Source organism: Chlamydotis macqueenii, chromosome 1 (assembly GCF_036417535.1).
Source record: "Chlamydotis macqueenii isolate bChlMac1 chromosome 1, bChlMac1.mat, whole genome shotgun sequence".
In the NCBI taxonomy this organism is placed as follows: Eukaryota; Metazoa; Chordata; class Aves; order Otidiformes; family Otididae; genus Chlamydotis; species Chlamydotis macqueenii.
The window spans coordinates 33,011,771-33,031,520 of NC_141556.1; the positions used below are offsets into that span (position 1 = coordinate 33,011,771).

Genomic DNA, 19,750 nt, shown 5'->3' on the forward strand with positions numbered 1-19,750 from the left:
TTTATCCAAGTGTGAATAAAGCAATGAAAACCCTCCACTGAGTGTCTCTACTTAGTGAATGTTACAGCATGGAATACGTTGCATCCTAGAGAGCTTGTCCAGACTCCATTTCTCTTTCAAGATACTGTTTCTGCAGTTACTTATGTGGAGAAGTGCTACTATGAAACTATTTGATGTACTTTAATACTTCTAGGTTTCTAAAATGCAATTTGGCAGATGAAAACAGCTTGGCCAGCAGCTCATGCCACATTAGTTTTTTAGGAATGATCTGTTTGCGCTCTGAGGATGACAGCCGTAGTTCCTGATAGTGAAGAATTCGGAAGATACTTTGAAGGCATAACCAAAGTATTAGGTCATTTTCTTCTTTTCTTTTTCAAAGAAAGGTTCACTTGCAGCTAGCTTATTAGTAAAAAAGATGGTCAGCCATACTTGAAACTCCTGCTACAGACACTGTCTGTGCTGGGAAAGATGCTGTGACTTACAACGTGGCATCGTTTGACGTGACTGTCTAGGGAGGAGAGATCTGAAACATGTGCTGAGCATCCTGTGCAATACGCTCAAAGAGCAACTACATGGAAGGAGTAAATGATCCTTAAGGTGTCTTACTGCTCCCCTTAGTATATTTCAGGTATCCTAGGTGTCTTATTGTTTTCTTGGGGTGTTTTTGAAGTTTTTATGATTTGGTTTCTGCACTTGTTGTCTGTAAGTTACTTGCTCTGTATATGACTTTGAATTCTGAGTTTTCTTCTTTGTGGTATGACATAATTTTTCAAATTATTGTAGTATGTCATATCAAAGGGAACAATTTAATGTTCTGGAACAAAAAATGGGAATCATAACATTTTGCTTTTAATTTAATGATAGTAATATTCCTTTTTAAAAGCATTGTAAGTTATATTTGTAGTTAATATGAGGTGAATAATATGAATAGGTAGTAAAGTCATATCTTTATACAGTAAAGTGAAATTTAAGATTCCATAATATATACAAGGTATACTAATTTATAATGAAAATATTTTGCTGTGGCACATGTGTAACTTAAAAAGTGAGGCAATATGTATTATGCAGTTTTGTGCCTGCACTTTAATACAGTGTAAGCATTTCTCTCATGAGACACTAAATAAAATGAAAGAGTATGCAGTCATTATGTATGTAGGGGCCATTCCTTTCTGAATTGAAGCAGTGTAATTAATTGATTAAAGTATATTGCATCTCTTAGTTTAAGAAAAAAAATGTTACTTAGTTACATTGTAAGTGGCTTTGCCTATTTTATCTTGATTTTGTAAGATACGTGCATACAGTGAATTACTGAAGTGATCAATTATTTTTTCTTCCAAAGCATCAGCAACATTTTCAAATATTGTCCAGTAAAACAGAGAGAAATGGTTGCTGGCCAGCAACCGCATTGTGAAATACAAAGAGAGAGAAAAAAAAAATACACAGGCATCTCTTTATACTAAGTTGTACAAATTAAATTAAAATTTATATTTTCTCTCTTTCTGAAAACATCGTTCTAACAGCAGCAATGAGTTCTTGATGTTCCTATCTAAAACTTATTTGCACAATGACAGTGTTGAGTGCTTTTCTCCTGTGAGCTGTTCTCCACAGAGACTGTCCTTGACCAAACCAGAAAATGAATTTGATTTCTCTAATGCAAAAGGTAATTGGATTTCTCTTTATGGAATGCATCCCTTTAATGACTGTCTGTGCTTCAGCCAATTTAGCTGCAACCGACCTGACATTGATCTGGTGATATGACTTTAAATAAATGCCAAAGCTGGGAGATGAAAGACCAACTGTATGATATCAGAAAGAACATTTCCTGCCTTGTCTTGCCATTTTCTTGTAGAAAACGTCTCCTTCTTGAATGTCATTCTTATGAAACATGCTACTCTAATAATTGGTCATAGAGTGGCAGATTGCACCCTTCTACCAAATATAATAAGTATTTCCCAGGAAGCATCTCAAGAAATTTTTTTTTAAATTTAATAAAACCTCTCAAAATATCTGTTCTTCCTTGCAAATATTAATTATGGTGTAGACTTTTCCTAAGATAAAAAGATGTTACTAAAGTAGTAGATTAAATCTATAGAAAGGTCTTGATCAGCATTAAATAGTTATCGAAATATTTATTTAGATAATTGGGATCTTTTAAAAAAGTGTGGTAACATGCTGATCTGATAAAAGATTTCTACATAAAACAATTAGAAAAATGGGATTTTGGGATATAAACTGTTGTTTCTTCAGGCTAGGCTTAATGGAATCATAAAATTCTAGAATGGGTTTTTCTATTTATTTAACATATTCATTATCCTCTGAACTCAGCACTTCAGGCTAATATGCTAAGTGCTTTTAACCGTAAATGGACTTGGAACCAAAATTTAGAAGTTGAATGTAGTTTATATGTAATTTAAATTTAATCATGGGCCAGGTGTTCTTTTTGATAAACACTGTTAATGTTGTAGATTAAAAGTGGTAGCTCACACTCTGGATGGTAAACTGGATTTTAAAAACTCTGTATATCAAAATAAATGTAGTGGAAAAATAAAAACAAAAATCTTTACTTGAATTTGAAGTTATTTCCTTCTGAAATCTCATTAAGGGTTATTTTCAGACAAATCAAAACAGTGATTTTCCACTGTGTACTAATACCAATGACAAATAGATTTTTTTTTTTACTTATCTGTATTTTTGAAGCAGGTGATCACCCATATTTCCTTTATCTCTTCAGTTATTCCTTAATCTTTTCATATGGGTCTTCCACTCTTCTGGATCTTTTACACAACAAAATCGATGAGTTTACTGTAATGTAACTTTCAGTGCTTTATAGTACAGTTAACTTGAAGTAAATGGACATAAAAACAGAGCTTCCCGAAGGTGCAAGCACCTGAGGGATGTTCACCTCCCTTATTTAGCTGAAAGTGTGTTTTAATACTTTTGTGTTCCACCCAGAAGTAGTGCATGCATATGAGTCTCTAGACAGAGAAACAGATGGAATTATGAAAATGAGAATAAATATTTCATACTTTTTAAATTTTGTGTAATTTTTAAGGGATTTTCGTGTCTGTAGTCCCAAGTGTGCTTTTCTTACTGATACCGGGAAGCGAGAGGAGATTATAAATGGCATATAGTGCTTAATTCACAGACAGGTTTGCACTCCCTGCCTGCAGATCTGATTTCAGGAGTGGAAATTCTGCTGATGCTGCTCTCAGGGAAGTGGGTCTTCCTTCCTTGGCTGGACTGGAAAGCCTTGTAGCCATCCGGGAAGATAGTTTATGTATTGTAGGCTGCTGTAACTTTTAGACTAGTTCCTCTTCTCTTCTTATTTTTGGATCTCCACAAGTTTCCTTGTTTCTCAAAGAGCTACCTGCACTTCCAGAGGCAGAATATGTAGGCCAATGTACTTTATCTTGATTGTAAATAACACTAGAGATATTATTTTTCTACTGTGCAATTTTTAAAATTATCAGAACTGAAGCAAGTGTGTCATACATAAAATAAAGTGTTCTTACAGTCCTTGTTAGTACTTTCTTCTGTGACACCAGCTTACCTGTATATTATTTCTTCTTTCCCTGTAGGTCACAGATATGATGCTTCAGGACAAACCCTACCCAGACTGGGGAAAGTCCGCCAGAGCTTTCTGGAAGAAAGGAAATATTAGGATCATTTTGTTCTGGTAGGAAAATAGTAAAATGGAATTATTGTAAATGAAGCTTTTATGGAACATCCAAAAATATATCTTCTAGTTGTCTGTGGCAGGAAGAGATATAAACGGAATATATGATTGAAAAAAAAATGAAACTTGATTTAACAAAAAATTAAGCATTATAAAAGCTGTACATGAGTGAGCAATTCTTAATGAAGACAGTTGCTGTAAAAAGATCTAATTTTCAAATTTATTTGTACAGTTTCTTTTATTACATTTTTGACACGGTTTATAATTGAGCTGCAAAATTTTTGCTCTGTGTGATAGTATTTGGATGTCCCATTGTCAGTGCGTGTAATTAAAGTAAGTAGACACGTGAATGTCCTTTTGTGACCTTGACATGAATTATAGTAATTCTTTGAATTAACACATGAATAGAATTTCAAATGGTGAGTCAGTCTCAGATTATTAGGAAAAATATTTAAAAATCAATGCGAAAAATTGTGAGGGGTAAGCGTTTAATTGACCCCAAATGTAGCTTCTTCCAGATAAATTCAAGCCAAGTGTAACTGTTGAAACAGAACACGAATTGTGGCAGGAAGAATGGAAGACAGAAAATGTATAGTCTAAGAAACAATCTGAAGACCTTATAGCTGAAGATGAAAGAAATTGCAAAGATTTTTTTTCAACTACAAGAGAAGCAGAAAAGGTCCTGGAAAACTCAGCAGACTTGCTGTGTTTTAAAGAGTAGATTTAGAAGGAATTGTTACAGAGAAGTTGAAAGATTTATTTACATGGATTCTGCTACAGAAAATGCAATGAAATATCTATACTTTTAAAGTAGCAAAAATGAGATATTGTATTAAATTCAGACAATTAAAGGAAATAATAAGGCAAATCTAAAGACTATAAAGAAAGCAGGATCAGATTGCTGATTGACTACAAGCAAGGTTTAAACGGAACTGAAAGGGCTGAGATTAGCAAATTTTATTGGCATTAATTGCCTATTGAAAAACTAAATCTTAAATTTGGCTATTATTTAGCTTTTGATGCTTTTTTCTAACAAACTGGAATTATCCTAGTGGCTGGTAAGTCTGAGTTCAGTATTAGCTAAATGGATTGAATACATCATCAATAATAGAATTATGAGCAAAAGGCTAGATTAAATTCTGCTAAAAGAAGCCGGGATAGCTTTGCTGAAAGAAAACCTTCTCTGATCTGTTAGAACTCTTTGAACATGTCATCAAAATAATGTATGAGGAGAAAATGCTTGATCTAATTTATTTGGACTTTCAAAAACTTTTGACAAAGTTCTTTACTGAAGGCAATTAAGAAAACTAGTAAGCCCCGTGGAGTGTGCTGAACATTTAGGAATCATCTCAGAAATGTGCAATGAAAGGTATAAATAAAATAATATTTTTTTCTGCTACATTGATAAGACTGGGGAGTCCTGTCATTTAATGTTAGAAGTAGTATTCATTATTTGTGCACCTCATATATTAGTGACATGACAGAATTTAAACATGAGGTCAATATTTGACAAATGCTAGCATGGAAGAGGGATTTCTGAAAGCTAGGTGAAAAAAATAACATGATTGAAAAGTTTGAGTTATGGAGACAGTAGGGCACAAACAGCTCCTTGACATCATTATGGGACATGCAGAGGAAGATTCTATCTCAATGTGTCAGAGTGGGTGTCCTGGTTCTGGCCAGGATAGAGTTAATATTTACCTGAGCTGGGTGGAGAACTGAAGTTGGTAGCCCCTATGGCTGGGATAGTTAACTAATTAGCTAACAGCTGGGGTTAATTTACCCAAATTAGCCAAAGGGCTATTCCATCCCATCTGACATCATGCTCAGTATATAAGAGAGGAGGGTGCTGAAGGGAGGCTCCCTGCTACTTGGAAGAGACTGGATGTGGAGATCTGTTGTGAGCTATTGTACTGTATTTGTGTTCCATCACTGTCTTGTTTTCTTGTGTCATTACTCTTTAATTTACTTTTTGTTCAATCTCAACCCATGTGTTTGGTTTTTTTTTCTGGTTTTCTTTTGTTTGTTAAATCTCCTCCTATTCTCTCAGAGAGTGGGGGGAGTGAGTGAGAGAGAGACTGCGTAGTCTGGTCCCCGTTGGGGCTGAACTACGACAGTGGGCAAAAAGGTAAATCAGATGAATTAAAAAATGCTCAGATAGGTACCAAGTGGGCTAGCAATGATTACAGTGTCATGATTACAGTTAAGTCAGTGAAAACCTCAGTCTAGAACACCATTGATATTTTTTTTTTTACCCTTGTCTGAAGAATAGCCTTGTCTGAAAGACTGGAAAGAGGATTACTTAAGAGTCAAGAAAAAAAAACTTAATTACACAAAAAGGCTGGAAGAATGGAAAAAAGGGTTAAAAGCAAGGTGACACAATAAGGAGATTTTAAATTCACGTGCCAGATGGGGAGAACAACAAAACACTATTGAAAGTACTTAAATATCGTTGTGAGAGATGTTTTGACTTCTTATAGTCTGAAGTGTTATAAATGCATATTTTCTTTCAAATAATATTCACATTAACAAATCCTGTCAAAGTTTACAATAGAGATAAAATAAAAAACTATGGTTCTTTTCATGTTTGATTCTCATACTGAAGAGAGATGCTTAATGAGGATTTCAAAACCTAAAGGGTGACATAAATGCTTTTATTTTTAGCTTTAAGCAGTGAAATAAAATAGCCCTGGGCAACAGTCTACATTCTGTAGAGACATTATTTAGACAGTGCATGCTTTATGTCAGTAAAAGTAGACTATTTTTTTCCCCTAATAAGTGTGAAAAATAAAGGAGAGATTTAAAGTATTGACAGTGTTATGCATGATAATGTGAAGCATTTATATTTCATTTAGTGTTGCTTAAGCAGTCTTATTTCTGAAATGTCCTAAATGAGGCATCCTCAATAGTATGTCCTACACAGATACTGGTGTGCCAAAATCCATTTATTCGGGACATTTCCTAGTGGCACACCTGTTTAGCAGAGATAGTGCAATACAGTGCACTGTATTTTATTTATTCCAAATTCTGGGTGTGTGGTGCACACTTTAAAGTGGTTGCTGAAACAAAAATTTTAGATACACACTGGACTTATTTTTTTGTTAATGTATTTTTTATTTTCAAGTTTACTTTGTAAAATTACAAAACATCTGTAAACGTACCAAAGACAGATGGATTGTCATGGGGATGAAGGTACCAACCACTTGTTCATAACAGTTGACCATGTGGCTTTGTGTTTCTCATTTGGAAATGTTTTCAGCTCTCCAAAGCAGCTAATTAGCAAAGGTTTTGATTTAGCTTATCATCCCCTGTTTTAAATCATTCCATGGAAACATTGTCAGCAACTGGTTGTTGATTGCTCCTGAGGATTTTGGCTGCCATTTGAATGTCTTCACAAAATAATTTTTTCACAAACAGCTCAGCTAGCTCAAAAATATCCATTTACTATTTGCTTTTGTCCAGCCCATCACTAAGGAGTTGATTGAAGAGCTTTCTACTTTTTATGGTGATGGGTTGGGGTTTTTTTTTGATAGAAAGGCCTCCATTCTGGTCATTTCCAACTCTGCTAAATGACTGCTTCCACCGTGCAGAGACCTCGTTGTATAACGCTGTCACAGTCTGTGTTATATTGCATAGGGATACAGTGCAAATACAAACACGCTTTCTTACAGATATAAGAAAGCGTGTCATCAAGATGGCTTTTGGAAAGCAATGAAGTATTTGGAACCCTGGTGGAATTACTGGGATGGTGCAGCCATGTTTGTGGGTTATGAAAGAAAGATACTCACGAGGACTTAAATATCCACACCATCTGGCAGTCGGATGAGGCTGCGGTAGAGAGACAGCTATCTCCAGTGCTCTGTGGTTACTGTCACTGTTGCGGAGTTAAAAAGTGTAAATGGAAATAGACTGATTGATATTTTTGGCTATGTTGATAATTCAGCTGTTTTAGGAGAGACAAATTATATATGACATGAGAGGATTGGCATTTGAAAGAAGCGACAAGAAAAAGAGGTAGTTAAATGAAGCAAAATAAAGATCTTGCACAAGATTGACGACAAGCCGATAGCAGTAGCTAGAGATAAGTTAAATAAATAAGACAGTATAGAACAGTAGTTATTTTTAATGTTGGATATAAGAGGAAGCAGAGGCAGAAGTACAGTGTGAGAAGTCTGGTTATTTTGCAAATAATTTTTTATTCTCCTGGAACACTGAATAAGTCCAACCTATACTCAAGGTCTCTTTTTATAAGGATTTTTTAATAAGGAAACCACTTCTTCAGACAGAAGACAAATAAAAACATTAAAAATGAAGTACAAGTGGAAGACAATAATGTTAAGAGAGTTCATGAAAAATTAATTAACACTAATTCAGTAAGTGGTTATGGGATCTCTGTTTTTATAGCTTTTATAATATTTTTCCAAGTGAACAAACCTGTGCAATATTCAGCTTTCTAGATGGTACCCCGAGATTTGCTGAGAGCCTTACGCTCTTACACAGGTCGTATAGTCGCCACCCATGTTAACACACAGGTCTCTGGCACCAAGGCCTGTGGTTAACCCCTGCCTAGTTTGTGCCTGAAATCACTATCTCCTCATTACAGTGTCTTCCGCAGTGGCCCACCACATCCCATGAAGAATCAAGTGTAGTAGTTAGAATGACATCACCAGGACATCTCTGGGCTGTGTGTGTAGTTTGGTTAAGAGGCAATACTGGAATACTCTCTCTTGACAAACTGTTTGAATATTAATTGTCCTTAAAACTTTCCTGACAGAAGATAAGGGGGGTTATAATGAGCAAGGCATAAAGAATTCTTTGTGTGAACTTTTAGCTATAGGAAAAAAAGGAACACCAACAAAAAGAAATGAGATTATTGGAAGAGAGGAAAAGAGCTGCTGAGGTCTGTGTAACCAGGGAAGAGCAAATTGATATTCAAAGGTAGATTATCAAAACGGGGAAGTGTAGAGATAACAGTGGATTGTGCAGCTGAATATTGATTGCAGGCGGGGTGACAGAATAATATATACAAGCTGAACGTTTGAATATGCAAGTAGCAGACTGGAATCCATTTCCATGCTGTCCCTGGCTAGACATTCATTGTACGTGTACACAATGATCAGTCTTCATTGGTGCAATAATATGTCTTTGACATAGGACTCTTGTCTCAGATAATACAAAGGACATACCAACATGGAGAAGAAATAAAGTAATACAGAGAATGGTAAATTTGTAATTCCCTATGTTCGCTGTGTTTGACTTTGCAAACTAAATAATGTTATTTTAGTATGTGTTACCATAAGCTCTCTCTAGCCTTCATTAATAAAAACCAAAACTGCACATGCTCAGAAACGTGTGTTATTAATAACGGTACTTTGATTCAGCAAGTTAGTAATATAGATGTAAAAGCTTTTTTTTTTTAAATTAATTATTCAGAATTGCTGCAGGGTACTAATTCATGTGCATATGTTACATTTATAGAGGATTGTGTTAAACATGAGTTTGTGTAGGATTCTTAGTTGTAAAATATTTTTTACCTTGCAAATAGAGGAAGCTTCATTATGAGATAGTCACATTTCCCACATAGAAGTAAAACGTAATTTCTTTAAGTGGCTTTCTATTATGCACCTATTTGAGTGTTTGTTTCGATAAGTTAGATTTCTGTATTCTATACTTTCACAGTCAAGATGATAAATGCCTACTGGACAATTACATTCTTTTCATATATATGAATGTAGCTGATACATTTGTTTCAAAAGACAGCTTCTTAAAACATCCATTCTTTTCATTATAGCCTGTACTGAAAAAAAAAACTAATTAGACATTATAGCTTTGTCAGCCTAAATTATATACTAACTCAAACAAAACAAACCTTTCATTAAGTTTGAGTAAGGGTTTCCGTGATGCAGTCCTACAAATACAACTGCATGAAACAACAAAATAATTGTATCTGTAATATACATGCATATAGATGCACATACATTATTCGCTCCCTATTTTGGAGGTTTTAAAGTTCATCTGTTCATTCTTTCATATTTAAGTAATTTATCTTGTGATAAGATACTGACTGACTGAACTGGAACCTGGAATCATCTAGGATGTAAGGCAGATTTCCTGGTAAAGAGTATAAATAGTATAAATGGTATAAAATAACATAAAAATATTTGGCAACAGTACTGCTCCCAGTAAATCTTTTATTCTTATGCTATAACCGAAGTTAATAACTTCAATTTGGATATTTTAAGACAATAAGTAAGTTCCTTACTATTTCCTTTTTGTCTCAATATAAGATATTCACTTAAGTCCTCTATAGAGGATTTATATTGAGTAATTTGACTACTAATCTGGGCAGACATTGTTAAATATATTCTGAGAGGATAAAACTGTCCTTGAATAGTAATTGTTACATTTAGTCTGGCAGTCAAGAAGTATGATTACCATTTGTCAAGAGATGACTAAAATGTTTTTCATAGCATTTATTTAGTTTCTGTGCTGGGTATTATTGGTAAAATATGCTGTAAGATTACAATTGCTTAACATGAAAAAATGTAGGAAATAAATCATCGTAATCCAGACCACTGGACTTTCTTTCATACAAATGGTAGTTGTTTAAGTTTTCTACCTATTTTTAATGTTCATTTAACCATCCAATACCATATTATCTAAAATATTCATACAATATTTTTTTTTGTTCAAACCCAAGTTTGACCCTCTACAAACTACCTGGTTCATGTCCTAAGGAATACTTTTCCATTTTGATAGCAATGTGCTTTTACAGTGTCTAGTGTGGAAAGGTAACAGTGATCAAGACTCACCGTAATGGTTCAAACTTGACAACCCCATGAGTCAGATCCATTTTTGCCTTTCCCCTGCTCCTCGGCGCATGAAGATGACAGTGTCAGTAATTCAGGGTTCTCCCATCAATCTTCTCTCCTTAGTGAGAATTTGTTTTCAGCAGGAAGCATTACTTAGTCCTCCTCTAAGATGCTCCTGCCTCCACTGATACCTAGCACAAGCAATCGCTCCAATCCCTGGCAGAACACGACTCTCCTTTTTCTTTTTCCCTTCCTCCTTCCAGCGATAGCCCAAAATGCTACAAGTGTGCATAGAAGCAAGAGGGAAAGGGCAAGGCAGACCTGGGACTCTAAGCCAGCTGTGGGATGGCTGTCTTCCAGGATAGTATTCACTGTCCTAACATTGTGCCCTGTTTCAACTTTCCCCTGGCTTTTCTAGGAAAAGCCAAGGAGATAGGAGCATCTTAGGAAATGCAATCAGTCCACAGGTCACCCATGCGGCCACATGGGGCATGTTATTGATGGACTAATAATGCACTGCCTGAGAGGTATATGCTTTGCGTGGCATTGCTTATACATAAGCAGAAAGAACATATCCACATGTGTGGGAGTGCATGTGAAAGTCTCCCATTTGTCTCACCTATCAAGGAAGAAATTTGGATCTTGCCACTCTATATTTGGAAAGGCTGTATCATGCATTTCTCCCACTCTGTTTGTGAAAGGAAGAATGGTGAGACAAATTATTCCTCATGTCACTTTTCTTTGTAGAAAGAAAGATGTTCAAGGGAGACAAAATCAAGCTTAGGGAGCTTTGAGATCTCAATTGAAAAAAAAAGCTATAATTGTGAGATCACTTTAGCATGAAGTTTAGGTTTGTTATTTGTCTCGTTAAAGTTGCATGAAGTGGTCTCATCCTATTTGTTTTTTTTTTTCTGATGGAGACTCCTACTGATCAAACAAAACATATATTGTTTCTTGTTTGTATTTGCATGAATAAGAGAAGGGTTGGCAGAGATGGAGAGTGAGTGTAGTGCAGTGGCTTTCCACTCATAGGAAGTAGGGCGTACATGTGTATATCCACATCCACACACACAAGACAGCAATAGAGGTGAGGGAGGGGGCTCCTAACAGCCTTGCACAAACACCATTCCCCTGCTAAGTTCTTATGTGGAAACATTTCATGTCCCAGGGGTTAAAAAAAAAAAATCATAGAGCAATCTGGCTGAAAGATAGTTATACTGAAGAGAGAAAAGGATCATCCATTAGCTACAGTGGAGTTCAGGGTTGGGCCAATGGACGTTTCACCTTTGTTTTGGGTTTAAATTCTGTGAATTGGTGTAGCACATATGTATTTTATAGCATGCCTTTTCAATTCCTTGGCCTGTTTAAGCTTTTGGAGTTATATTTGGTATCTACTTGCAATTCAATAGCTGATAGCCTGTTAGAAAAAGAGGATGTTTTTATTCCTACCTAATTGCTAGATCTCTAAGCATAGCCCTCATAATTGGATGGATATGGCAACCTACCTTCTCCTCTTTTAAAAAGTACATTTTATTCTATCCCTGTTAGTGAGCAAAAGGTATGTCATGAATAGTTACTAAAAATATTTTATCCAATGTGTAGCTTTAATAAAATTTCATAAAGTGCAGTGTCTGCAATGTTTCAGTAATAACGGTCTTTCCGAATGAAAATACCTTCACAAAATCACTTTCTAAGCCAAAAACTGAAAAGCTCTAATTCTTAGACAAAGATTTTCCTTAGCAGATTTCGAAAGTTATTTTATTTGAAACAGGCAGATGCAATCCTCAGTTCAGGCATGGGGCCAGTGTAGAAGGGATGTTGCAGCAAGTCCTCTTTTAGCACCTTCTCTCCTCTTTCCACAGAGTTCTTGCTGAGTAGGAGACACCTCTGCCTCCACTCAGGCCCTGCGGAAGATTTTCTAGAAGAGCACAATCGCTGATGTGACTGCTTGTTCTGTCAGTGCCCTCTTTCTGCTTAAGTGCTTTCCCTTCATTCCTCTTCCTCAGTATAAATCCATTTGTTATTAAAAAACCTGTCTTTTTCTATCGTTAGCATTTACAGCCAGCCTAGGCATCGTTCTAGGTCTACTCTAAAAGTCAGATGAATATTGCTGTCAGATAATATGCATTCTGTGATATGTAGGCAGAAAAAAAAAAATGCCCGAAGTTAAATTATAACAATATATAATTGGATAATTGTGACAGCCACCCCAAGACACAAGTTCCAAGTATTGCAATTAGATCAGCATACACGCTGTGAGCTAATATTCACACAGCAGAAGGATGCATTCAGATTATCAAGGCAGAAATTAACTGTCTTGCATTCTTGCTTCAGAGTGCGGTGGCCTGGCAAAATCATATCCCAAAATGTGGTCAGTTCAACTTTAACTCAAGTCTCTTTGGGGAAGTTTAAAGAATCCATGACACAAAGACGTGCTGTGTGGAGAAGATGCAGCCTCAGCCAGTGGTTTTGTGCAAGATGTGCACTCTGAAAGGCCACAGAGTTCAGTGGAGATCAGAAAATGAGTGCTTCAGCTACTTGTGCTCACAGCCAGAGTTCATAGACTTTCTCATGGCTGGATTCCAAAAGTCAATTCAGTTTTGTAAAATAAATGTGATGATTAAAGCAATTAAATTATTTCCTTTCCTGGAATGCTGGAGTACTTTTTTTTAAATTGTATTTCTCTGTAATGGCATGTTTAAATTTGTGCCTTAGAGTTTGCTAATGTACTTAGCTGAACTCCTGACTCATCATCTTTCTCATATTCCCGTATTTCCTGTAAATACTGAGTATTTACACATTCTGGACTGGAAAGCCCATAGGAATACACAAAACTACAAACTTTCTTCATTAGGGCAAAGACTGCAAGAAATGCTGATCACATCAAGTGTTCTTTGGCTTTCAGATCCACATGAAGAAGCCATTCTGAAACTGTTCTGTGCCCAGTGAAAACCAGTGTGGAAACTATCTGGTTTTAGGGCCTGTGGGTTTCCTGTGTAACTGGAAGTGCTAACACAGTGGAACTGTTCCACAGATGCTAACAGGATTGTTTAACAGGGAGGACTGAGAACACTCTCCCTGGGGACACTTTGGATGAGTTATAAGTCTTCCACTGGTTTCAGGAGGATGTGGCAGTTGTCCTCTATTAAGCATCTGATTTAAAAAGTTTTATTACTCTTGATTTCCTGATAATCCTTGATGACATTACTTCTGCTGTGTCTTGGTCATCAACAGAATTTTGCAAATGGAATTTAGTAAAATTCTATCTACCTTATTATCCTGTTCTGCAGGTGCAAACAGGCAAACAAACATCAATAGACTAACAATGGTTCCAGTGAAATCACAGCTTGAGATCCAAAGTGTTGCACAGGACTAGAATGTGGTTGTACTGATTAAAAAGTAACTGAGTTACTTTTTAATTGGTGATGCTTTAAAAGAAGGAAAAAAAGAAAACTTGTTACATCCAAATTCAGTTATTTAGGGCTAATATAAAAATTATGAGACTCTGTCTTTTGCAAAGGTTGGGCTTAAAGGAGGAGCAGGAAATTATTATTTAAATGTCCCCAGACTTCATCTCCTTTCCTATTGTGTCCCCTTCAGATTCTTATACTCCATAGCCACTATCTATCAGAATAGAGCCATCTCAATAAAAATAAAAACTTAATTAAAACCAATGTTTCAGGATGTGCTTAGCACAACTGTAAGTATGAATGTACATACGATTAATTAGGCCTTTTATAAAACCTTGATCTAGATGTAAGGAGCATTTCTTTTGTTTCTTACTTGCTTTTCTAATTTAAAAAAATCAGTAGGGTTATAAAATTAAAAGATTTTGCTGACAGCTATCTTAATCAAGACTTTCAACTTTAAAATATCCTTTTTTTAGGCTGGATAACATAATGAGAATATTGTGGCTATATTTTTATTTCAAATAATTGTATGCTGTCTGTCTGTAATCGTGACAGTAGAAGAAGTAGCACTTAAAACAAAGAGCAGATTAAATTGTCAATAAAATCACAACAAAAGGTTGTTAACAAAAGGGGCCCTGCAGGGCTCTTGGTTTCATAATGTATATTTTGATACTTCAGCTTTTTTTTTTTAACAACACAAAAAAAATCATGTTAGCAGTTAAGTCCTTACAGTAACAGAAATCAGTTAAATTTCAGACCATGCATATTAGAGATACTTTGTCTAGCAGGAATTTATCCTGATGAACATAATGAATTTGTCATGCTGACTAATCAAAGTCAAGAGCTTCAGTAAACAGTGAGTAAACAAAGATATTATGAATGCAGTACTAAACATTTTCCTGCTGTTCTCATTCTTTACCTACTGAAATGAATGATCTTTTCCTTGAAGAAAACACCTTGACTTCAGTTTACTGTTGTTTGCTTTGAGTTACTGGTTGTGTTGGTACATTGATGAGCACAGTGCTGCTCGTCATGCAGACAAAGAGTAAATGTTTCTGGATATCAATGGCATCAGCCCTTCTTTTCTGTGAAGGCTGAAGGTGTAAGGCAAAACCAATGACAACAGTTGGAAAAAAATCTATTCAACCTCCAGGAATGCACATATTTTTGAAAGCTTTGTTCCTCATACTCTAGTTTGCTGCTTCCTCATTTCTTTTTTACACACTCTACCAGAATTCACTAGTTCTGCCACAGAGTAATTTGAATTTTATTTCATTAGGTAAAGAATATCTTACAATTGGGAAGGTAGAAGACAAAGGCCAAGAAATTATCAAAATATTACATTAATATGGAGGAGGTTTTCATTTCAGTTTCATGACTTGTTATGGCAGTTTTAGTTTATTCAAAGATATGTTAAAAATAGAAAGAAGAAGGTATTTCTTATTTTAAAGATACTACATATAGCTTTCTCCCAGTTCTGAACAAATATTCTCTTTGAGATTGTGCAGTTGTGTTAGCTCCAGTGCAAGCTCCTGGGCCTTTCTGCTTTTTCATACATTGGGGAATTGCATGGTGTGTAAAATGCACAGGATATTTTTATTTTATTTTTTATTTCTTTCTTGTTCTAGTTGGTTAGTTACTTTTTATTTAGTTATTAATTGTTTAGTTACTTTTTATCTAGTTACTTTTTATTTAGATTGATTGTTTTTAATTTTCATGTGAATTTATACATAACTTTCGGAACTTGTGCCCTAAGGTATCTCTACTATAAACTGAAAAAAATAATACCTTTAAAACTTTTAGTAAATTAATTTCCTCTAAACAACCACTCATGGCCATTGTTTCAAAACCAACAGCTATTAAAAATACTCTTATTTGGACCCTCTCTTGTGCGGGCATTGTACAGGCCAAGTGCCAGTGAACTCTGCCCTAGGGAGGTTACTGTCTGGAATTCTAATTTTTAAAAAAAACATGGCACACAGATGTGCTCAATTGCTCAAAACTAGCATGTCAGTAAAATAATGGCCCTTGACACATGCTCAGCTTCCAGTTATTTGCATGCTTTGACCTGACCTCATTTATGAAAATATTCAAGGCCAGTTGGCATAGTTGCAGGAGGCATAGGTCTTGGGCAATGAAATAGAGTGAGGCATGTTTTCAATGGCAGTAAACAAGCTGGAAATATCTTGTTTGACGTTTAAATGATATATTGAGTTGAATGAGCTGGAATTTAGGTGGGAAACAATAATGTTTAAATTGACTGTATTTCATATGGAGAATCTGGAGGAATACTGCACATGCCATGGCAATGTCAATTGTCAGTTGTCTTGGTTCTCAGGATGAAACTTCTCTCAAAGGCAGGCCCAGATTTCTTTCACATAAAGTCTAACATACTCATGCTTTTAAACTCTGTAAATACAGTATAATATGAATACAAGTGTTTCCCAGGAATTCTTCCAATGTCTGATACAATCTTGACCAAGCTGCATGAACATAACTCTAAGGAAGTGTATTATGAATGTAGCCATTTCTCATTCAAATTGTGATACAACTGATTTTTAGTTTTAATGTCTTAAGTATTAAGGGTTTACAATTGTCCATAGTTTTCAGGTTAACCCAGTATTTACAGAGACCTTCAGGATTGTTTCCTCAGGGTGGCTTACTTAAGATTTCATCTGCCGCAATTTAATCATACTTATCTTTAATAACTTGAACAGGGAAAGTTTTGGTTCATAGTAGAATAATTTATACTTTACAACATTGTCTTGATTTGAATAAAGCCTTAAAAACATTCAGCTTTTCCCCTTGTGTGCAGTTGAATTTATAAAATTATCTGAACTTCTTTAGTTTTATTTTTATGGAATGTAAAAAATTTATACTTTTTCCCAAAGCAGATTAATTTACAAGATGCAAGCACAGACAAAAGCATCTGGTATGTAATAATAATATTTCAAAGAAAGATTATGTTATGTTTCAGAAAGTTGAGGCTTTGTACTTAAAATTAAACTTCTATTTAAAGTGTTGTTTAGCAGAGTTTTTCAACCCATTGTATAATTTCCAGCTCATCCTACCTGAAATGTTTCTGTGAAGCAGTATTTTGGTGTCTTCAGTTAGAAGTAGCCTTTCTTCTTGTGCCACAAGATATTTCAGTGACTGGTTTCAAGAAGCATAGACTCTCTTTTAATCTATACACAACCTCAATTAGTGTTCAGGTCAGTAAGTGGGAAGACATTTATGGAATCAATCATTTTGGGTTAAGGAGTACACATACTGCAAGCGTACTAATGGAATGGAAATAATGCCTGGAACATCTCCAGAACAGTCACAGTCTCAATGGAGCAATTAAATATGTATGAAGAATGTTTGCAGTGAAGTTCAAACACATCAGCCTGAGGCTTATATTTTTGGCTTAATTTATTCACAGCCTTTCTGTGTACTGCTCCTTGATGGTCCAAAACCACTTCTGCACACTGCCTCCTGCATCATCTGTGTGTTCACTGACTGACAGATACAGTGACAGTCACTATCTTTAATCACCACCTCAGGAGCAAGGAGTAGACTGTGTAGCAGAAAAGTGCAGTGTTAGGATTCAGGTTAACAGTTTTTATTCATTAATAGATTTGACATCATTCACAGTATGAGAAGTAGTCTTCAGAATTAATTCAGATACTGTTTGAGTATTTAGCAAAACAACTTAGCCTGAATGTCCTGGCATTATTAGATCTTCAATTTAGAGTATTGCATGGTATAGCCTGCATTCCATATCTTCATATCACTGCTTTGGTCCTTTATGAAGGAGATGCTTGTACTACAGCTAAAGACTGCTTTTTTATGTCATCATGAATGCTGAAGCTCTTTACAAAGTTAGTGGCAGTATTTCCTTATAATTATCATTCTTTGCAAAATGTATAAAAGAACACATGCTATTTTCAGGGTCAGTAATTCCTTGCTCTCTCTACTATTTTCGGTAATAAAAAAACCCCCGTACTATTTAGGGGTCTGTAAAGAGATTTTGTTTCTTTTGATGGGTTTCAGTTCTATGATTTGTCACTGATCAGAGAGCACCAGCGTATTGGTTGGTTCATCTGTTATCAACTCATACGCTGCGCATAAGTGAGATGGTTGTCGTATAACCAAGCTTAGAGCTATTGGCAAAGCAGCTGAGCAAAGACAGCCTTTTAAAAGGGTAACTGGTAATGAAATTACTTGTGGAAGATGAGATGGTGTTCTCCATATGAGAACACCACATCTTAATATGTTCTTTAAGCAATAACATTAGCGGAGTGAGAGCTCATGTTCTAGTAATGGCCTACAGTACTGGTGGTAGTGTCATGGTGAAGCAAAGGCATTTGTGTAAACACTGAGCTAAAGCCAGAAACGTGCTTTTGTTTCTTTAACTAGTTGCAAGGCTGTTATTGAAACAAAACTTACTTGCTAGTGACACTGTAATTATTTTATTAAATGCAATGGAGTTGTGAGGCCTCAAAGGTCTCAATAGATTTTCTTCCGGTTTGGAGTAAAGTCCCTGTTTATATCTGTAGTTAAGTCTATAACTGCTAATAATATCAACAATGTGTCTGAAAATATATAGTGTTGATATGACCCCTATTACTGGAGATGGCAGCAATATGTCATGGGAGTGGCCTCAAATCATATCATTTTCTAGAGAAGCAGAATTAATTTAGGGCCTTCAGTTCAGGCATGGGGTAAGCAATCTTGGTGATCTTGCAAAATTCAGGAAAGCTCGGTGCTTGTGAACAGTTGTGGTTGATGGCTTTTGATCCCCACTTTAACAATCAAGATGATTGACTTCTTTTTCTAATGAAAAAGAACATCCGCGTAAGTATATTGAAATAACACGCGACCTTCATCTTTTTTAAATCAATGGTAAAAGCCCAGTAGTCTTCAATTAAACTCTAATACTATTTTAGATATTGGCAGCTTTTTTTTCAGTTAGTTGTAGGGGATGTTTTTCCCTGTAGTATTTAATAAGCTCCTTGGCATCCATGCAAATAGATTTCTAAAGCATACAATGACAGATAAGCTGTTTGATTAGTTAAGTCTTAAACACTTCCTTTCCTCACCTTTGATAATATTTCCTTCTTGGAACTGTTACATTTCTTTCTTCACAGTGCAGATTAATGTCTTCCCATTATTCAATAAGCAAAATTCTGGTGCTGGGTGTATGTTTCTGTCAGTGGTTTTTTGTTGGCTTTTTTGTTTCCACTTCATCAGGCTCCTTTTTCTATCCGTTCATTGAGTTTTGCTGTTGGCTTGTTGTTTTTATTAAAGGCTTATTTTTCTGATTTTGAGTGGTAATGGTATTCTTAAGATTCATATCCTTATGATTTTTGTATCAGAAACCTGAGTGGATTATTTCTTATGACAGGTGGGCAAATAATCTGGCTTTCTGAGTGTCAGAAAAAAAAAAAAGTTGCATGCTTACCCTGTGTAGCATGGCATTCTAAATTGTAATGTGCCTTATGACAGCAGGTTATGCCTCACAATAGTAAGATCAGATTAATAAAGGATGTTCGTTTTTGTATTTTTCTGATCAGTTTGGAAATAGAGACAAGTTAAACAGTTTTAGGAGACATGAACCACTACTTTGTAATGTCATTATTAAATTTATCTCCTCAGTTTTGTCATTTTAGTTTTTAAGATCATTCATGCTATTTGGATATCTGCAGTGAGGTGACTTGCTGTGGTTGAGGTAGTTCCCAGCACAAGGAGAAAACCAGAGCTCCTTGAACTCAAAGAGTCAGGATTCAACTTTTATGTCTTTCCCTGAAAGAGCAGAAAGAGAAAGAAGACACTACTATCCCATTTGCACTGTCTGACTGTGTGGAAAT

At 35.5% G+C, this 19,750-nt stretch overlaps 1 protein-coding gene across 2 annotated transcripts in view; it reads left to right on the top strand.

Moving 5' to 3' along the window:
• TMEM117 (transmembrane protein 117) overlaps positions 1-19,750 on the top strand; it is a 217,142-nt gene that overhangs the window by 136,019 nt on the left and 61,373 nt on the right. For both annotated transcript variants that reach the window (XM_086740017.1, XM_086740015.1), the window contains one exon: positions 3,579-3,676. In XM_086740017.1, the coding sequence (XP_086596143.1) occupies positions 3,579-3,676 (98 nt within the window). The remainder of the gene's footprint in view (positions 1-3,578; positions 3,677-19,750) is intronic.